Here is an 18,278-nt window from a genome sequence, read left to right as displayed (position 1 = left end):
TCCTGTGTTGCGGTCAGAGGTTTCACTTAAAATCCTCAGGCCAGAAATCTAATGTAGTTTTCACAGCCCTGCATTAGACATGGTAGATTTTTTATAATAAATATAGATAGTAAGTGCTTAAATTATGTACTCTTAAAACTCTTGGGTGTTTATTTATCTATAAAATAAATGAACCTGATACCAAACAAAGAGGTCTTTTTATTCTTAAAGTCTTTCTTAAATACCAAAGAGATCCATTTCATTGTCCAATTTGTATATTTGTCCTTTTTTTTTAATGCATTTCTCTTTAAATAGGGAACAAGCTTTACCCTGCATACAAATCCAGCTTCAAAGGGAGATCTGTGATTTTGGAAATCAGGCTGACTTGCCTTCTGGGAATGGAAACAAATCTTCAGGTGGCCTGCAGAAGACCTTCTCCAAACTGACATCCCGGTTCACCAAGAAAGCTTCATGTACCAGCTCTAGCAGCAGCACAAATTATTCCATTCCAAATACCCCTTCCAAAAATATCTTCATAGCTGGGTGTTCAGAAGAGAAGGCCAAAATGCCCAGTAATATTGATTCAAGATTACAAAGCATTTTGAACATTGGTAATTTCCCTAGGACTGCAGACCCTTCACAGTCAGCTCAGAATTCCAGTAATCAGATGGCCAATGGTTTTCTCATGGAGAGGCATGACAACTTCCTGCAAGGGGATGATGGCAAGGACGAGAAGGGTATGAACTTACCAACCGATCAGGAAATGCAGGAGGTGATAGATTTTCTCTCGGGTTTTAACATGGGCCAGTCACATCAGGGCTCCCCACTGGTGACAAGGCGTAATTCTGCTGCCACAGCCATGGTGACTGAGCAGAAGGCAGGAGCTATGCAGCCACAGCAGCCGTCACTGCCAGTGCCCCCTCCACCGCGGCCTCCCCAGGCTAGGGCACACACACCTCTGACACCCCAGCCGGGCCTGGCACCTCAGCAGCAGTCCCCAAAGCAACAGCAACCCCAGGTCCAGTACTACCAACACCTGCTCCAACCAGTTGGACCGCAGCAGCCCCTGCCCCAGCATCGGGCTCCTGGGAAATGGGTACACAGCTCATCCCAGCAGCCAACACAGCCCATTGGAGCTGGTCTGTCTCCCCTTGGCCAGTGGCCTGGCATAACTGATCTCAGTTCTGACTTGTACAGCTTGGGTCTGGTGAGCAGTTATATGGATAATATGATGTCGGAGGTTTTGGGACAGAAGCCACAGGGACCTAGAAATAACACCTGGCCAAACCGTGACCAAAGCGATGGAGTCTTTGGGATGTTGGGAGAGATTCTGCCTTTTGATCCTGCAGGTATGTGAGCCCCCACCTCCCCACCTTGGGGTTTTAACTTAAAATATTATCACCAAAGACTTCATAGGGCCCATCTACCACATCCTTACTTATATGAGGCAGTGACTTAATCCCCGTCTAAAGACCCTTTCTCACTGTCTGATGGCAAGTACTGGGCAGTTCCAGCAAAGGCAGGAAGCAGTGGTTAGAATGAGTCTGATAAGGTAAGTGGAACTAATTTTCTCACTTTATAGAGGGCAGAATTGAGGCTAAGAGAACTTGAATGGCTCAAAGTCCCATAGTTCAAGAGGGCTCCAATCTGGGCCCTCCCATTCATGGGAGCTAAAATGGCTGGCCCTTCGTGGGCTGCTTTTTTCCTGATTACATAACCTGTTCTGTGATTCTTTTTTGCCTAAACTCTAGAACCAGTGAAAGGTAGTAATGCACCCTCCTGCTTTCATAGAATATGGCTTTTCCTGGCCTAGACAGTGTGAAGATTCACCAGAGTTATCTTAGGAAATTAGAAAAAGAATTTAGAAACAAAACAAAAATAAACTAGGAAGAGGAATTAAGGATAAAAGTTGTTGTACACCTGAAACTAACATAATATTGTAAATCAACTATACTTCAATTTAAAAAAAAGGATAAAAGCCAAAGCTAATTAAATTTAAAAGAAAAATATAATAGACATTGTAAATAAATCTAAAAGAAGGGTCTTTAGAAGACCAATAAAATAGAGAAACCAATTTATCATAATGCTGATTAAGAGAGAGCAAAGAGAAACAAGATTAGGAAAGAGAAAGGAGACATAACTACAGGTATAGGAGAGATTAAAAGAACTTTAAGACATTACCACATATGACGTGATGACAACATATATGAAAACTGAATGGAAAATGGATTTTTTCCTAATAAAACATACATTACCAAAATTGCACCAGGAAGTGGAAAACCTGCCCAGTTCTATTCCAGGAGAAGAGATTGGAAAGGGAGTTATGAAGCCAACATGATTTTACCATAAAAACTTTTTATGAGTGTAGATAGATGCAAGAAAATCTAGCAGTGTATCAAAGGAGTTATATCTGGTTTACTTCAGCAGTGTAAGGTAGGTCAGTATAAGGAACTCTGCTCCTGTACAGTAATCTGTCATTTCAACCAATATGAGAAAAACTCATACAGCAATAGATGCTATAAAGACATTTGGTAAAAGACACCAGCAATTCTTAAGTAAACCCCTCGAAGTAAAACATAAATAGAAGGAAATGTCTTGAATATGAAAGACTTTTCTACCAAAAACCAGTAGCAAGTAGTACTTTGTATAGTGAAACAAAAGCATTCCAGTTCAAATCAAGACCCAGACAGGAAAAAAAAAAAAAAAAGACCCAGACAGGGTGGCAATTGCTACTACCAATAGCATGTAACTTTGTCTTGAACTTTCTGGCAAATGTAGCAAGACAAAAACAAAGGAGATAAGTGGTATAAACTTTAGAAAAGAATAGATTAAAAAGCCCATCTCTGGGCTTCCCTGGTGGTGCAGTGGTTGAGAATCTGCCTGCTAATGCAGGGGACACGGGTTCGAGCCCTGGTCTGGGAAAATTACACATGCCGTGGAGCAACTAGGCCCGTGAGCCACAACTACTGAGCCTGCGTGTCTGGAGCCTGTGCTCTGCAACAAGAGAGGCCGTGATAGTGAGAGGCCCGTGCACTTCGATGAAGAGTGGTCCCCGCTTGCTGCAACTAGAGAAAGCCCTAGCACAGAAACGAAGACCCAACATAGCAATCAATCAATCAGTCAATCAATTAATCAATAAATAAATCTTAAAAAAAAAAAAGGCACATCTCTTTGCTGGAAATAGAATTTAAAAAAACAAGACTCCTCAATAAAAAATTTCCAGAATTAGTAAGTGAATCTGGTAAGGTGGGTAGATGCAAGGTAAATATATAGAAATCGATTACTTTTTTTCTCTAATTTAGCAAATGGTAAATGGAAGTGGAAAATATATTTCATTCACAAGGGCTGTGAAATACTGTAAGTAAATGTAGCACATATTTATATAAATAACCACCAGAAGAGGAGATTCCCTACTAAATGAACCCAGCATTAACTACTAAAGGAAAGAAGTGTTTTCGTATGTCTTCTCAGAATTCCTCATGCTGCTGCTCACACTCTCTTCTTCTTGCTCTCCTTGGGTGGGTGGATGTGGGGAACCCCTGGGGATGTGGGGAAGGGCAAACAGTTCCACCCTGCTATGGAAGAGCAAGCCCACCTGCCTACCACCAGCTGGGTGGGTATGGCACATTTTCTCAATTGCTGATGAACAGTGTGTACATTTTTTGACAGTCCTATAATTAAATCCAGAGTATAAATGGTGTTTGGCAGAATTTTATCATCTTTGATCTCTATTGAGGCCTGAACAGCCTTTATGTCTTTAGCCTAGGAATCCTACTGGCTTTTCCTTCTGGATGTTCCTTTCTGGTCTTCAAGTCCTTAATGTAGCTTCCTGCAGATGCCACCCCAAGGGCATAAGGTCTACATAGCCCTTTTTGCAAATTAAGAAAGGGCATTCTGGATGGATGAATTACAGAAGGCACCCTCTCAGGCAGGGGCAGCTAGAACAGAGTGCCCCTTTTGGACAGGCACACACAGCCCCTGCTCTACCCGGTGTGGGCATCTTTGTGCAGTGCACACATGGCAGCTCCCTGAGAGAAAAAGCTAAGAGTGGGATTGAGCCCTAGTGTCTTTCCCAACTTGAAACTAAAAAGTATACACTGCTGAGTCATATTCAGTTTGTGACCTATAGATGTTTTCCTACCGTATCTTTTTGTTTGACTTTCTCTGAATTTCTCCTATGCTGTTTTTCCTCCTACTTGTACTGCCCTGCACATCCTTACTCAGTTCTGTCCAATACGTTTCCATCTACCTCTTAATGCATTTTTAAATTTTATCTTATTCGTTACCGCTCTTATTATCTTCAAACTGAATTAGCAGGTCTGCCTTCAATATTTCAATATCCAGGAAAATATTGGATCAGAGTTGAGCCCAAGGGGGAAGGGCAGATATTCTCCATCTGACCCTGATGCTTTTATAGCTTTCAGGTTATTTCTTGGCTGAAGTCATCATCTGATTTTCTTAGTTGTTAAGTATGTAGCGCCACACACTGGAAAGTTTTTTGTTTTTTGTTTTTTATTGATGTGGACCATTTTTAAACTCTTGATTGAATTTGTTACAATATTGCTTCTGTTTTATGTTTTGGTTTTTTGGCCCCAAGGCATGTGTGGGATCTTAGCTCCCTGACCAGGGATTGAACCCGCACCCCCTGCATTGGAAGGCGAAGTCTTAACCACTGGACTGCCAGGGAAGTCCCTGGGAGGTTTTAAAGTAACTAACATTTGTCTTTAAAATTTAGTCATGGCTAAAGCAAACCTTTTTGTTCTCTCTGTTTTGTCTTTGTGCACATTCAGCCTGCCCCAGTCCTAGGCATACCCCTTCCTGACAGTCCCTATGCACACACCTTACCCCATCTTCAGACCCATGTACTGAAATCCCCATCTCACCGCAGCAGGCTGCAGGGCAAATCCTGCAGCCCTCTCTGGGCCACAAGCCTGGTAGCCCCTCACCACTTTTCACTGTGTGTGTCACCAAGACATCCTCAGAAGGTAGGGAAGAAAACAAGAGACCAATTTGGCCCCAAATCTTGTTTATCCCTTTGTCTTAACACAGTGGGTTCAGACCCCGAGTTTGCACGCTATGTGGCAGGAGTGAGCCAAGCAATGCAGCAGAAGCGGCAAGTCCAACACGGTCGCCGCCCCGGCAACCCCCGGGGCCATTGGCCACCCATGGATGATGCCCATCGGACCTGGCCTTTCCCAGAGTTCTTTGCAGAAGGGTGAGTGCTGGATGTGGGAGGGAAGCTGAGTTTGGGACCTGGCTGTTCCCCATGGGGCCTTTGTGCACCCTTATCAGGCAGTTCATTTCTAGGCCCCCACGTGAGAGAGTGGCACATGGTCAAACCCTCAGGGGGTCAGAGTTTTGTGACTGACTGTAGGATGCCAAGTGGCATGTTGTGTCCCTGTGAACACACCATTGGTATAAATTGGTGATTTTTGAGACAGGCTGTTCTGCTCTAGACAAGGATCTTATTTGGTGGTGTCTGTGAAGTAATTGCATGTTTAACACGGTCTTTAGCTGAAATGAGCATGGCTATGAAACCTGTATCATTTATGGAATGTGATCCTTGTAGCCTACAAAAAGCAAAGGTTTTCAGTTCAGTGTATTGAGAGAACTGTGGATTTTCATGATAAAGACATCTGAGGACTGATTTTTTTTACATCTCTTATTGCTACCTGGTTAATAACTCTGCACAGCTGAAGACCATCTCAGCTTTTTGTTTGGTCTAAAATGAATTTCATCTATAAACCACAGGCTTCTGAGGAGTTTTTAGAGGAAGGAGAGAGACAAGAGACCACTCTTGGGTTGTGAGATGAGTGCAGGGAAAAGACTGTTGTTTTAGGGCTGGGGCGGGGGTGGGGGCTGGCCTCGGGCTGTCCAGCCGGTGTCCAGGCTGGCTTCAGGAAGCCCAGGACCAGCTTCTCTCTTTGGCTTTCAGGGATGGCCTGCACAGCGGCTGGTCGGGTGCTCAGGGAGACTCGGCCAGCTCGAGTGACGAGACATCCTCCGCCAATGGGGACAGCTTGTTCTCCATGTTTTCAGGGCCTGACCTCGTTGCTGCTGTCAAGCAGAGAAGGTATGAAGAAAATTTTAAACCAAAGGACAGAAGGGTCTGTAAATGTGAACCACAGCTATTCCTCTACAAAGTTCAGTAGCCCCATCGCTCCCAGTCAGCCGTGTGTGAAAGAGGCAGCGGGCCTCTTCCAGTACTGTCTTGCTGAAGCTTGTGTGGTGACTTAAAGTTGGGTTGAGTTTTTGCTGGTAGAACAGCCTCATGCAAGTGGTAGCCCAAAATACCAGTATGACAGGCAAGGGAGTATTGTGGAGAACAAGGTCTGCTGATGCTGGTCTGTGCCTTACAGGAGGCAGCGCTTTCCGTGGGAGGAGCAGGACCAGGACAACCAAGTTCTAACCTAGGGCTCTCCAACAGGCTTTGCAACTCCAAACATGGGCCTGGCCCTCTCTGACCCTCTATTTCTTTGTCAAAGGTGGAACTGGATAAAATGACCCCCGAATGGTATTTCAAAGTTGAAAAAAATAGATACATAGTATATTCAGATCTGAAGTTTTCAAAAGTAGTCACAAAAATTAAAATGGGCCCTGAAATAAGAGAAGAATTTGTTTAGAAAGAAATGCAGAGACTGTTGTGGGTGTGAGGAAGCAGAGGCCCAGAGGTGGTGGTCTAAAGGACATGGGAAGGAATAGAGAGCATGCACGGTCACCAGGGCATCAGAAGTCATGCTGTGGAGGGGACAGGGAGGCCACGTAGCATGGCCCTCGTGTCACAGGGTCAGGCTTCATTGGATAAGCAATGGGGAGCAGGTAGATAAAGACGGAAGGGTACCTGAGTCACACAGAGTAGGATGCACAGAGCAGTTATGGTGGTGATGACAGTGATTGCTGATACAAGCTAGGGTGCATTCTTTGTGCCAGGCCCTGGGCTAAGCGTTCATGTACATTTTCTCACTTAATTCTCACAAACACTGTATTTGTTTGCCAGGGCAACCATATCAAAGAACCGCAGACTGGGGACTTAACGACAAGAATTTATTTTCTCGTAGTTCTGGAGGCTAGAATTCTTGAGATCAAGGTGTCAGCAGCGTTGATTTCTTCTGAGGCCACTCTGCTTTGCTTGCAGATGGCCGTCTTTTCCCTGTATCTTCACATGGTCTTCCCTCTGTGCCGTCTGTGTCCTAATCATATTGGGTTGGAGCTCACCCTAATGACTTCATTTTAACTTAATTAGTTGTTTAAACAACTTATCTCTAAATACAGTCAAATTCTGAGGTACTGGAAGTTAGGGCTTTAGCATTTGAATTTGGGCGGGGGAGGGACACCTTCATTTACTCAGTAGCACCCATCATGTACCAGGCACTGGTGATACAGCAGCAAACAAAGTCCCCTTCCTCATGAAATTGATATTCTATTGAAGGAAGGCCGATAAAAAAATCCCAAATATGTCAGTTTGGATTAGGTGCTATGAAGAAAAATAAAGTAGGGCATGAGGGCAGAGAATGAGGGGAAAGGTGGATTTTCTGTGTTCTGAATGGCAGTCAGGGAGGCCTCTGATGAGCAGAAAGCTGAACAAAATGATAGAGCAACTGGTGAGAAATTGGCAGTCGGGTATGTGAGAGAAGAATCAAGGGTGAGACGCAAGTTTTTGGCCTGAGCATCTGTGTGAAAGGGGGTGCCATGGACTGAGACACGGAGGACTGTAGGAAGAGCAGGACTGAGCCTTGGAAAGATCTGACGACTTCTGTTTTAGGCACAGGAAATCAGAGAGACTGACTAGACGTCTAGAAAGGCACTTGTAGCACCACCTCTGCAGAGGCTGCTGTCTGCACGTAGGAGCGCTGATAGACTGATTTACTTGGCTCTCTGCCTGCTATGCCTGCCTTTTTCATTCAACATAATAACAGAAATGTTTTCATGTTAGTAGTAAAATTAACAGCCTTTTGTTTTTGTCACCTATCCCCAGTGCACGGTAAACAGTCTGTATGTGTTGAATAAATTAACAAAAGGCTGGAGCTGGTGGACTCAGCAGCTGAAACAGCCAGTGCCAGTCTTCATGCCCGCCACCTCTGCCCTAGCCCAGCCCTGTGACGGGCTGCTGGGTGCACCACTCCATGGTGACCCACCTTAGTCCCCTGCACGCAGTGGCCCCAAGGCCTCCCCACCTAGAACCAGTGCCTGAAGACACCCGAGCCAAGTGGCTAGGGTGTCCCCTGGAGAGAAGCTGGACGGGAAGCCAGGTGACCACTGCACTGAGCTCTTGGTTCTTTCAGGAAGCACAGCAGTGGAGAGCAGGAGACCAGCACGCTGCCCTCACCGCCTCTTCTTACCACAGTGGAGGACGTGAACCAGGTATTGTGGGCCCCGCTCTCTCCACAGAGGGCTGGCTTTATGGGTACAGACCATGAGTAAGGTTCCAAAGCTTAAGTTTTAAGAGGGCCTCAAAGCAATGAGGGGTTCTTTGTGGTTCAGTGAGAGGTTCTTTGTGGTGAACAACTTTCTTCCTGTGATTTTTGTCTAAATGATTGACCATCTCAGCTGACTCAGAGCCACGTGTAGAGGAAGCTCCGGGACTGTGCTGTCTAACATGATAGCCATTAGCTACATGTGGCTACTTAAATTTAAATTACTTAAATATAAAGAAAGATGGAGTTCTTCAGTTGCACTGGCCATGTGCGGTGAGCAGCTACTGTACTGGATGGCGCAGACAGAGAACATTTCTGTCTGAAATGTTGCGAGTTCTGTTAGACGTGCTGCTCCAGAACTGTGGGGAGGGCTGGGGCTCTCACCCTGTTTCCTCAGTGGGAATAAGGACCAGAGATCTGGGGAGGTGGGAAAAGATGATCAGTTGCCAGAAATGCCACTAAGAACCCTCTTCTGTCTCTCAGGATAACAAAACCAAAACGTGGCCACCCAAAGCCCCCTGGCAACACCCTTCCCCACTACCCAGCACCCTGCCTGGCCCAAGTGCACCACTCTATGCAGTCGCCAGCCCTGGCAGCCAGTGGAATGACACCATGCAGATGCTGCAGTCCCCAGTGTGGGCCGCCACCAGCGACTGCAGCGCCGCCTCCTTCACCTACGTGCAGACCCCGCCGCAGCCCGCACCCCCACCAGCACACAAGGCAGCGCCCAAGGGCTTCAAGGCCTTCCCCGGGAAGGCTGAGCGCAGGCCGGCCTACTTGCCCCAGTACTGACCCAGGACCAGCCTACCTGCCTGCTCAGAGCTGTTGGGGCCAGTGTCCCCACCCCAGGGCTGACTAGCTGGCACCAGCCCCCCAGAGGACCAGTGCACCCCTGTCCCAGGCAGGGATCCTTGGGGATGGGGATGGTTGGCAACTCCAAGCCTTTAAGGCCTGGCTTCTCAAAAGTTTGGAGGCATCAGATGCCCGGAGGGCCAGCTGAAGATGGAGTTTTCTGACCCTCTTCAGGGAGATGCTGGGGGATCTTCGAGTTTAATAATCACCTCTGGTGATTCTGATGCAGGTGGGCCACAGGCCACACTTTGAGAAACACAGCTCTCTTAAGTTTGTAGTCCCACTGTGTATGTTGGGAAGGCATCAGGCCTGAAGGCTGAGAGCAAAACTGACCATTCTTCTGAAACCCTCCCCTTTCCCCTCCTTAACACATTGAGTGATGACCACACACCAATCACTGTATTTTATAGCTATTTTTCATATAGGTTTTTAGTTAAAACATCTCCTGCCTAAAATGCATTGAATATTTTAAGATAACAAATAGAGTGGCTGGAGGTTTGTTCAACACTATCTTTATTTAAGCTTATACGAACTGGGCAAAGTATAGAATATTTGTGATCAGAAGCAATCACCTGGGTTTTCTGTAGGTGGACAGCCCCTTGCCACCCCACAGCAGCACCCAGGGGGTGCAGCCTCTACCGGATTTACAAAAGCAGGATCATAAAACATGTTGGAGGCACAGCCCTGATGGTGCGTGGAGATGAGCCAGCTGGTTGCTGTCCGGTGCGGGATGAAGCTACACCTTCGGCCCTCAGGCCCTTCCACACGTGGCCAGAGCTTCGACACAGTCTCAGAACGTGGAGGTGTGGTCAGGGGCTGCAGAGAGACACTTGAAATTGCAGTAACATTGTGAGCTGGCTCAAGACAAACAAATTAGGATGTAGATAGGAATTAATTTAAAAGTTTTTTCTTTTAAAAAAAAACCTCATTTTCAGTTAACGTGCTATTAAATAGATACCATCCTGTGGATTTAGGGATATTTTTCCAGCCAGAATGGATCCAGAAGAATTGAATGGTGCTTAAATTGAGAAATAATAAATATATCTATATAGACTAGGCATACCCCACTGTATATTAATTGAGGTTACAGAAGTTCTTTATATAAAACTTATTTAAATTTTTCATATTTCATCTTTGAAAAAGTCTAATTGAGAAAAATCCATAATATTTTCTGGTATGAAAGTTTGACAGTATTAATATTTTTTTTATATTTTCTTAAATCATTAAACCATTTTAATATATGTTAACTACTAATAAATGGTTTATTCTTTCTAACTCCATATAAGCTTTTCCAGCTAAGATTGTAATAACACAGTTATGTTCTCATTTTTCTATGGATATAAGTAAATTTATATTTAAAAATACCAAAAAGAATATATATATGTACGTATACACACTAATTATAGAGGACCCTTAGGGTGTCTGAGCCCAGCCATCTGAATTTTTAGTACTGTGTTGCCAGGCTGTTTCCAGGCCTTGGGTGTTGTCTTTTGTGCTGCGTGCGGATCCCACTGCTACCTGTACTCATGATCCTTTCACTGTGGGTTCTGAACAGTCACCTCACCATGTTTACAGAGAACTATTTTGTACATAGACTTTTCAGGCACGTGCTTTGCGCCAACCCTGCGTGGCTCTTGTCTGTGTTAGCTGTCACAGTGTGTGCACTAATCTCTGTTGAAGTTGTCCGTGGCTGTTTTACTTGTAAGGTATTCTATTTCCTTCAGTAATGTGTCTACAGTACCCTGTGTTTCAAGTTCTGTTATACTGAAGTACTCTTGTTTTAATAGTGCCTCCCCAAAGACCTCATCCTGGACAGAGGTCAGTCCTTGATGCTCCAGCGCAGGTGACGTCAACATTGCTAATTGTCACTTTCCAATCTGTTTTTCTCAAGTAAGGAAGACATTTTGTGATTGCATCTCCATGGGCTATGAGACTGTGTGAAGCTGTTTGTGTGGTCTCCTTGTAGGTGCTGTGTTCTCAGCACCGCCTTGCTCTGAACACTGGTAATTCCAGGTGCTGCGCTCGGCAGAGGGGTCTCGCCAAAGCGCATGTGTGTGCATGTGTGAGTGTGTGTGTCCTTTGTGTGGCCGGGCGTGGCTGCGTTGCTCGTGTGACTAGTTACAACGCTTCCAAACTGGAATTCTACATTTTGTATCTTACTTTTAAAGCTCCTATAAGTAAAATAACTATCGGCTTTATTAAAATATACATTTAATAATTTTTGTATCTCTGTTGAAAATGAACTGCAGCAGATACCATGTCAGCAGCCCTGTCTGGTTCATTACTTTGAAAAGCTGCACCCGAGTAGGTTTAGGTCGGCCTCTCCTCTGATTCTGAGCCCTTGCAAGGGTAATACCACTAGGGGTATTAGGATGAGCTGGGGTGGGTGGGCAGAAAGCAGGACAACCTACCACACCTCTCCTGTTAGCTTCCCGAAGGCCAAAGCTGGAAGAGGCCTCTGTGTGGGCAGAGCCAATGTCGTGGTGAAGGAGGTCACCTGGAAGGATGCAGGCTCTCTCCTTCGGTTGTGATCTGCCAACACACACATTCCACCAAACATGGGCGCTTGTGAGCTGCCCAGCCAGCCTTTCCAAGGAGCAGATGCAGGGATGAGGTCTCCCCCAGTTCTGCCAGGGACCCACTGTGTGGCAGACAGACCCTACCTCACAGGGGCAAGAAGGACTAGTCTCACTGAATGATGCCATCCTGCTAATGGAGAAGGAAAGATGGCAAAATGGGAACCACAAAAGGCGGGTGGGTTACAGGGGAATTTCAGTTCATTTTCATTTACAGCAAGACAGCATTTGATTGAAACTTTTCTCATGAACTTAGGATAATGGAGTAAGTGAGCGTTAATATATAACCTACCCGTACAAGTACCACTCAGGCTTCTTTCTGCTGAGATGCCTAAAAGCTGAGCATGAGGACTTAGTCCTAGAGCCTTCTAAGTGCACCTCAGGACAAGGCTGCTTAGGAACAGCCATGTGGCATGGGTATGCTAAGGAAGACACTGGAAGTTCATATTAAAATGCTAGACAGAAAAACACATTTTATTCAAACGTGTTCCTATTGAACACTAGTACCTGCTGCTGCTCGCTGACTTCTGATTCACAACAGTGGTGGAGACAGGAGTCCCGTAGCCTCAGCTCCATGCCAGGTAGGTGGGGATGGAAGCAGGACAGATGTTCACTGGAGCCCCAAGAAGGTCCTTGGAGGCTTTGGCTCAGCCGAGAAATGGAGGATGACACACAGGTAGGTGAGGTCCTTATGAGGACGGTGCCCCTCCTTTTCCACCTGGGGGATGCTGGGAGAGTGGGGCATCCAGCTCTAGGAGCGTAGCTGAAACACTGCATTCCAACCATGGTGCTGTGAAAGGACGTTCCTCTGTGCTCTGTGTGACCCCTCTTGTGATCTGCTTCCTGATCTGGTGACAGCTCCTCAATTACCAAAAAGCCATGTATGTGGACAACATGAGTGTCAGGCTCCCAACCATATGTGCGTGGGAGTCTGAGGAACCTCCAGGGACTGGCTCCTGGAAGTAACACAAACAGCTGGCCTTATGATTCCACAGGGGTCTGCTGGCTGGGCACAGGCCTCTGCTTGTCTGTGAGGGGGACTGGATGTGGCTTATATTGGGACTGAGTTGGGGATGTGGACCTAGGTGAGGAGGAAGGATTGCTTCAGGAGTGTCATTCATTTCAACATTTACTATTGTCACCTAGGGGCGAGGCCCTTGCTAGGATGGGAGCCAGGGCTGCATAGAAGATGCAGTCTGTGACCGTAAAACTCAGTGTTTTAGGGAAGACAACCCCCTCTTTCCCAATCTTGGTAAGAGGTGCCACTATTCATCCACCCAGCGCTCAGGCAGAAATCCTAGAAGACATTCTTGATCATCTTTACTCTCCTCACTCACTTAAGCAGCAAGTCCTACAAGTGCATCTGCAAGCACATTTAAATTCCACCACGTTCTTATATCTCCATTGCCATCAACCTGGTCCTCCCCTAGCTCCTGCCTTTCCTTCTCAGGCCCCAGGGTGTCCCATACACCCCTGCTACCTCACGGAAGCCTCACACCCTCACACCCCCACCCACCTGCCTGGGCCTCTCCAGTTCTGTTGGGCCAGAGCCCAGCCTCCACCCAGCTTTGTTTTTCACTATAGGACTTAGCACTCCGCTGGAATGTGTGTTGGTATGTGTCTCTCTCACCTGAACCAAGCCCTCAGTAGAGCAAGGAGCGAGTCTCGTTCATGGCGACATGTGCAGGGTGCAGAACAGCTCGAAGCAACTCAAGACAAGCCAGACGAAACGAGGTGTTGCTAAGGCCAGAGGCAAATTATAATACAGCGCAAAAAACAGAACTAGACTTAAATCGGTTCTCACGTCGGGCTGAAAGAATACACTATGACCAGTGTTTGTACTAGAGCTGCAAGAAGGGACTGACGCTAGGAGCTGCGGGTAGGGCTCTGTAGCTCAACTAAGTACAGAGTTTTCTCTTTTGCTGGAAACCCATGCCCACGTGCGGTGGGGAAATTCTTTTTAAAAACCTAACAGTGGATTCAAAGGGAAAAGTCTGTGGCGACATCCCGAAGCGACAGTACTCGGCCGAATAGGCGAACAGCACGAAGCACGCAGCACGAGCTCCGAGCCTCCTGGGGGCGCTGACTCCTGCGTCCTCGGGTCTCCTAGTCTGCGCACGCGCAGTCCGCCCCAACCCGGAGTATGCGCACTTGTGTGCACACGTCCATCCCAGACGTGCGGGCAGAGGCGTCTGCTACTTCCGCGGACTGCCCTCCGCTCCCGTCCCGGCGCGGGGACATGCGCACACTTGCACCCCCGGACGTGCGAGCCCACACGCAGACGCGTGCGCACCCCCGCCCCCGCACTACCTGAGCTGATCTCGCTTTCCCTGCGCATAGACGCATGCGCGCCGCACCTCCGGAGAGTGGAGCCAGTGCCAGGAGATCCCCGTATCTCCGGCGAACCGCAATTTCTTGCCCTTTCCTGGTCAGCGTGACTCAGCACCCTCGGTGGGTGCGCTTCCCCGGAGCGGCTCGCGAAAATCCATCGGCGTGTATCGCCCCACACCCGACCTCCTTCAGACTCCGGCCGTCGCCCTGTCCCCGAACCTCCCTTTGCCCTTGTCCTGGTGATCCCCTGGTCTCCAGGTCCTGCCTGACCCCTGTCCAGCGGCCCTGAATTGAGGCCTGACTTAAGTCTACCCTTCAACCCACTCCTCTCCCGGGTCATACCATTTTGCTGAGGGCACTTGAAGGTGCCTGACTGACTGGAGCAGTCTGTTGAACTTTCTGAGCCAGGTTTTCTTTCGGTTGTGATTGTCAGCCCTTGGCCTGGGCGCAGATAACCCTCCGAGAGCTTCACTTTCCCTGGATTCTGAACCCTTTACTGTGCGGTTTGCAGACAGGGCTTAGCACAGCATGTGGTGCCCATTGTGGTGACGGTGGTAGAAAACACGTTCAACGTTTGTCAACATAAAATTACCTTAAGTTACTATTTTTCCAAATTACAGACCCCACTCCACTCCCCAAATGTGGTTAGAGAGGCCACCCAACAGTCCAATGTCTGATCCCTTCCACATACTGCACCTTTCCTGGTGGGTTTCTCCCTACTGCCCTACACAGATCCTTAGATCCACTCCAAGGGGACCAGTGTTAATCCAGTGGTTGTATTCTCCTACCTCTGTCTTTGCCCATGCTGCTGTCCTTTCCGTTGGAGATGTCATTCTTGGCCATTTCCACTTGTAAAATTCTACCCTGTCAATCAGATTTAATATCACAAAGGCCTACTTGATGTTAAAACAGAACTGGGATAATGGGGAGGGCAGGGATTGCCTGCTCCTCCACTTTCCCTGTACCTTCTTCCCAAGGCTGAAGAGTCAGGAAGTGGCAGGCAGGACAGGGTTGTGATTAAGGACAGGGCTCAGGAATGGGGCAACCTTGAGTTAATTCTCTACTTAGTAGCAGAATGGCTATTTTCAGATTTCTTAACCTGTCTTAAATGGGGAGGACAACAGGATATCCCTCATGGGGCTGCTATGAAGGTTATGTGGGAGAGAATTTAGCACAGAGCTCTGCACACAGTAAACTGGTGGGAGTAGTAAAGTATCCATGTTAGTAGTTGGATGATGAATGGCTTGCCTTTGAGCTACTCCTTTTTTGCATTTTCTCTCCTTAGCTACTGTGAGTTATGGTCCTCCAGATAGGAACCTAGTTTTCTGCTAACATAGAAAATCCACATAACTGGAATTTATTTTTTAATTGAAAAACTCTATAGTTTTTAATTAATTAATTTATTTACTTATTTTTGGCTGCGTTGGATCTTTGTTGCTGCAGGCGGGCCTTCTCTAGTTGTGGCGAGCGGGGGCTACTCTTTGTTGTGGTGCACGGGCTTCTCATTGCGGTGGCTTCTCTTGTTGCGGAGCACAGGCTCTAGGAGCGCGGGCTTCAGTAGTTGTGGCTCGCGGGCTTTAGAGCGCAGGCTCAGTAGTTGTGGCGCACAGGCTTAGTTGCTCTGCAGCATGTAGGATCTTCCCAGACCAGGGCTCGAACCCGTGTCCCCTGCATTGGCAGGCGGATTCTTAACCACTGCACCACCAGGGAAGACCAAGTCCCTGGAATTTCAAAGTACAATGTTAAAATATTATGGGGAAATCTGAGAATATCTGGGAAATCTGGAATAGTTGAAGCTACTGGGAATCAGAGAGGCCAAACTGCTGGAGGTGTACATTATAGAGTGTTAAAAAGAAGATGAAACCTTCAAAAAGGTAATCATCGGAGGCCTCACCTCCTGCCTCTTCAGTACCCAAGCTGCTCCTATGGGTTTTGGCTGGATGAGAGAGGACACTGGGGAGGATGGTGTGGCAGTGGGCAGGTGAACACCCATAACATTTTTGGAAACACTTGGAGTTGTAAATGACAGCTCAGCTCAGAACAACATCAACACTAAGGGAAATCACTGATTCGATTCGTGTTCCAGCTGCAGACAGAGGTGACCTGGCCCCAGGAACTTGGGCCCTATGAGGTTCACCCTGACATCTCTCTGGAGGTCACACTCTCCATTGTTTTCCTTGAGACCAGGGACTGAACCTCGGGTCTGTCCTTTTTGAAAGGCAGCTTAACACTACAGAAAACTGAGTTTCTCCTGCTGGCTTTGGGTCCCAGGAAAGAACCCTGTTTGGCGGGCTTAGGTCATGTGTTCATCTCTGATGCAATCAGGGAGGCAGAGGAAGAAACCTAAGGGTGAGAGGTAGTGGTTTCAGACAAAGACAACAGATGAACAGATGTCCACTGTGATCACCAAAAAGAGCCTACTAGAAAAAGGGAGTCAGTGGCTACTGCTGGGCTAGAGTCAGCTGAGGAATCATAGGGCAAGTGGATGATGGGGTAATGGCTACTGAGACTGGCCTTCCTATTGGATGAAGTTCTGTTCTGAAACACAGGATCGAGGGGTGGGAGTGCTGTTCTGTGCAGTCAGCTGCTTGGGTGGGAAACTCTGGAATGTTTCTCAGAAACTCTAGTAGACCAGATGCTGTTCAGCAACTGTCAGGGTTGTGCTGGGTATGGGAAGCTGAGTTAAATCTCAGAGTTGACAGTTGACCCAAAACTCTGGCTAAATAAGGGCCTTGTGGACAGGGCTGTTCCCTGCAAAGTCCTGTGACCATTCATTTCTTCAGTCTTTGGCCGCTCTCTTTTTTCCTTCTTTATCTTTAGGAACTCAAATAATTCTGGGCTGAGAGAGAAAAGCCATCTGCAAGGCCAGAGGTGGCAGCGACTGCATGGAACTGGGAGGTGGGCCAGAGGAAGACCTAGGCCTGGGTCTGCAGCAGGACAGGGCACACTCCTAGATGGATGGCATTTCTTGGGGAACTGGGTGACGGAGAAGCTCAATTTGAGTGCCCAGTTCTTGGACCTCTTCTCTCTGACTATATTTACTCCGTCTCACCCAGACTCTCATCTAGGCTCATGACTTCAAGTGCTACCTATTCACTCATGACTCCCAAGTTTTTCCTCTTGCTTGAACCGTCTCTCTTCATACTCCAGAGACGTGAACACCGAACTTAACACTTCCACTTAGATGTCTAATAGGTTTGGAAAACTTAATATGTCAAAATACAAGATCATGATCTTCCCCCTAAAACTTGTATTTCTCCAAGATGCAATGGCAATTCCATTTTTCCAGGAACTCGGGTAAAAAACTGGATGTCATCATTGACTGTTATTTTTCTTTCTCTTAATTCTTCACTCAATATATCTAGATCACCACAGCCAACTCCAGCTACCTTGACACCTTCATTCCTGGCCTGCATTATTGCTGTAGCGTCCTATCTGTTGTCCTTACTTTCATGCCTACTGAACTGTTGGTCTGATCCTTTGTAAAATACGTCCGATGATGTCCCTCCTTTGCTTAAACCTTTCAATGGCTTCCCATCTCTCTCGGAATAAAAAACAAAGTCCTCACGATGACTTACTGCCTTCCTTCCCTCTGTAACCTCATCTTCTGTCACTCTCCCCTCATTGACTCCCCTCCAGCCACACTTGCCTCTTGCTGTTGCTGAAACATCTAAGCATGCTCTCCTCGGGAATTTTGCAGTTGCTCTTCCCTTTGCCTGAACAATTCTCCCCCAGATAGCCAATTGGCTTGCTTCCTCACCTTCTTCAGGCTTTTGCTCAAATGTCACCTCATGAGTGAGTTTTGCCTTGACCATTCTATTCAGAATTGCAACCCCTATTCCCAGCACCCTTTCCAGCTCTCCTTATCTCCGTAGCACTTACCAGCATCTGATATGCCATATATTTTACTTGTCACCTACACAGCCGCAGCACCTGTAACATTGAAGTGTTGGAAGGAGTTGGGTTAAGTGGGTGAATGAACGAACTAATGAAGCAGGCCGGGGCTCTGCCTCTGTTCCTCAGTCACTTCCAGGCAGAGGTCGGCAGAGCAGCAGCCCAAGAGGCCGCCGGTGGCAAGGTGAGACGAGCTGAGGCCCCCGAGCCTCGGCTGCGGACCAGGTTGCCC

General features: G+C 47.2%; 1 protein-coding gene and 1 long non-coding RNA gene across 3 annotated transcripts in view; one reads left to right on the top strand and one right to left on the bottom strand.

Annotated features, from left to right (window-relative positions):
• The window catches only part of GARRE1 (granule associated Rac and RHOG effector 1), a 50,107-nt gene extending 38,644 nt beyond the window's left edge, over positions 1–11,463 (top strand). Inside the window, exons 9-13 of the mRNA XM_082437866.1 lie at positions 295–1,328; positions 5,029–5,194; positions 5,915–6,052; positions 8,262–8,340; positions 8,877–11,463. Coding sequence (XP_082293992.1) covers positions 295–1,328; positions 5,029–5,194; positions 5,915–6,052; positions 8,262–8,340; positions 8,877–9,185 — 1,726 coding nt within the window. The 3' untranslated portion in view covers positions 9,186–11,463. The remainder of the gene's footprint in view (positions 1–294; positions 1,329–5,028; positions 5,195–5,914; positions 6,053–8,261; positions 8,341–8,876) is intronic.
• Positions 10,054–18,271, bottom strand: LOC309648825. 2 transcript variants are annotated; one of them, XR_014256825.1, is made up of 2 exons: positions 14,495–18,271; positions 10,054–13,561 (listed from the first exon to the last, which is right to left on the bottom strand). It is a non-coding gene; the product is annotated as an uncharacterized lncRNA (long non-coding RNA). The 2 variants fall into 2 exon arrangements; XR_014256826.1 differs by lacking the exon at positions 14,495–18,271 and adding an exon at positions 14,132–14,471.
• Positions 18,272–18,278: the final 7 nt, after the last annotated feature.

This window comes from Balaenoptera physalus, assembly GCF_965194825.1.
Source record: "Balaenoptera physalus genome assembly, chromosome: 19".
In the NCBI taxonomy this organism is placed as follows: Eukaryota; Metazoa; Chordata; class Mammalia; order Artiodactyla; family Balaenopteridae; genus Balaenoptera; species Balaenoptera physalus.
The sequence above is the reverse complement of the archived record's forward strand: the minus strand, read 5'-3'. Positions and strand labels throughout refer to the sequence as shown.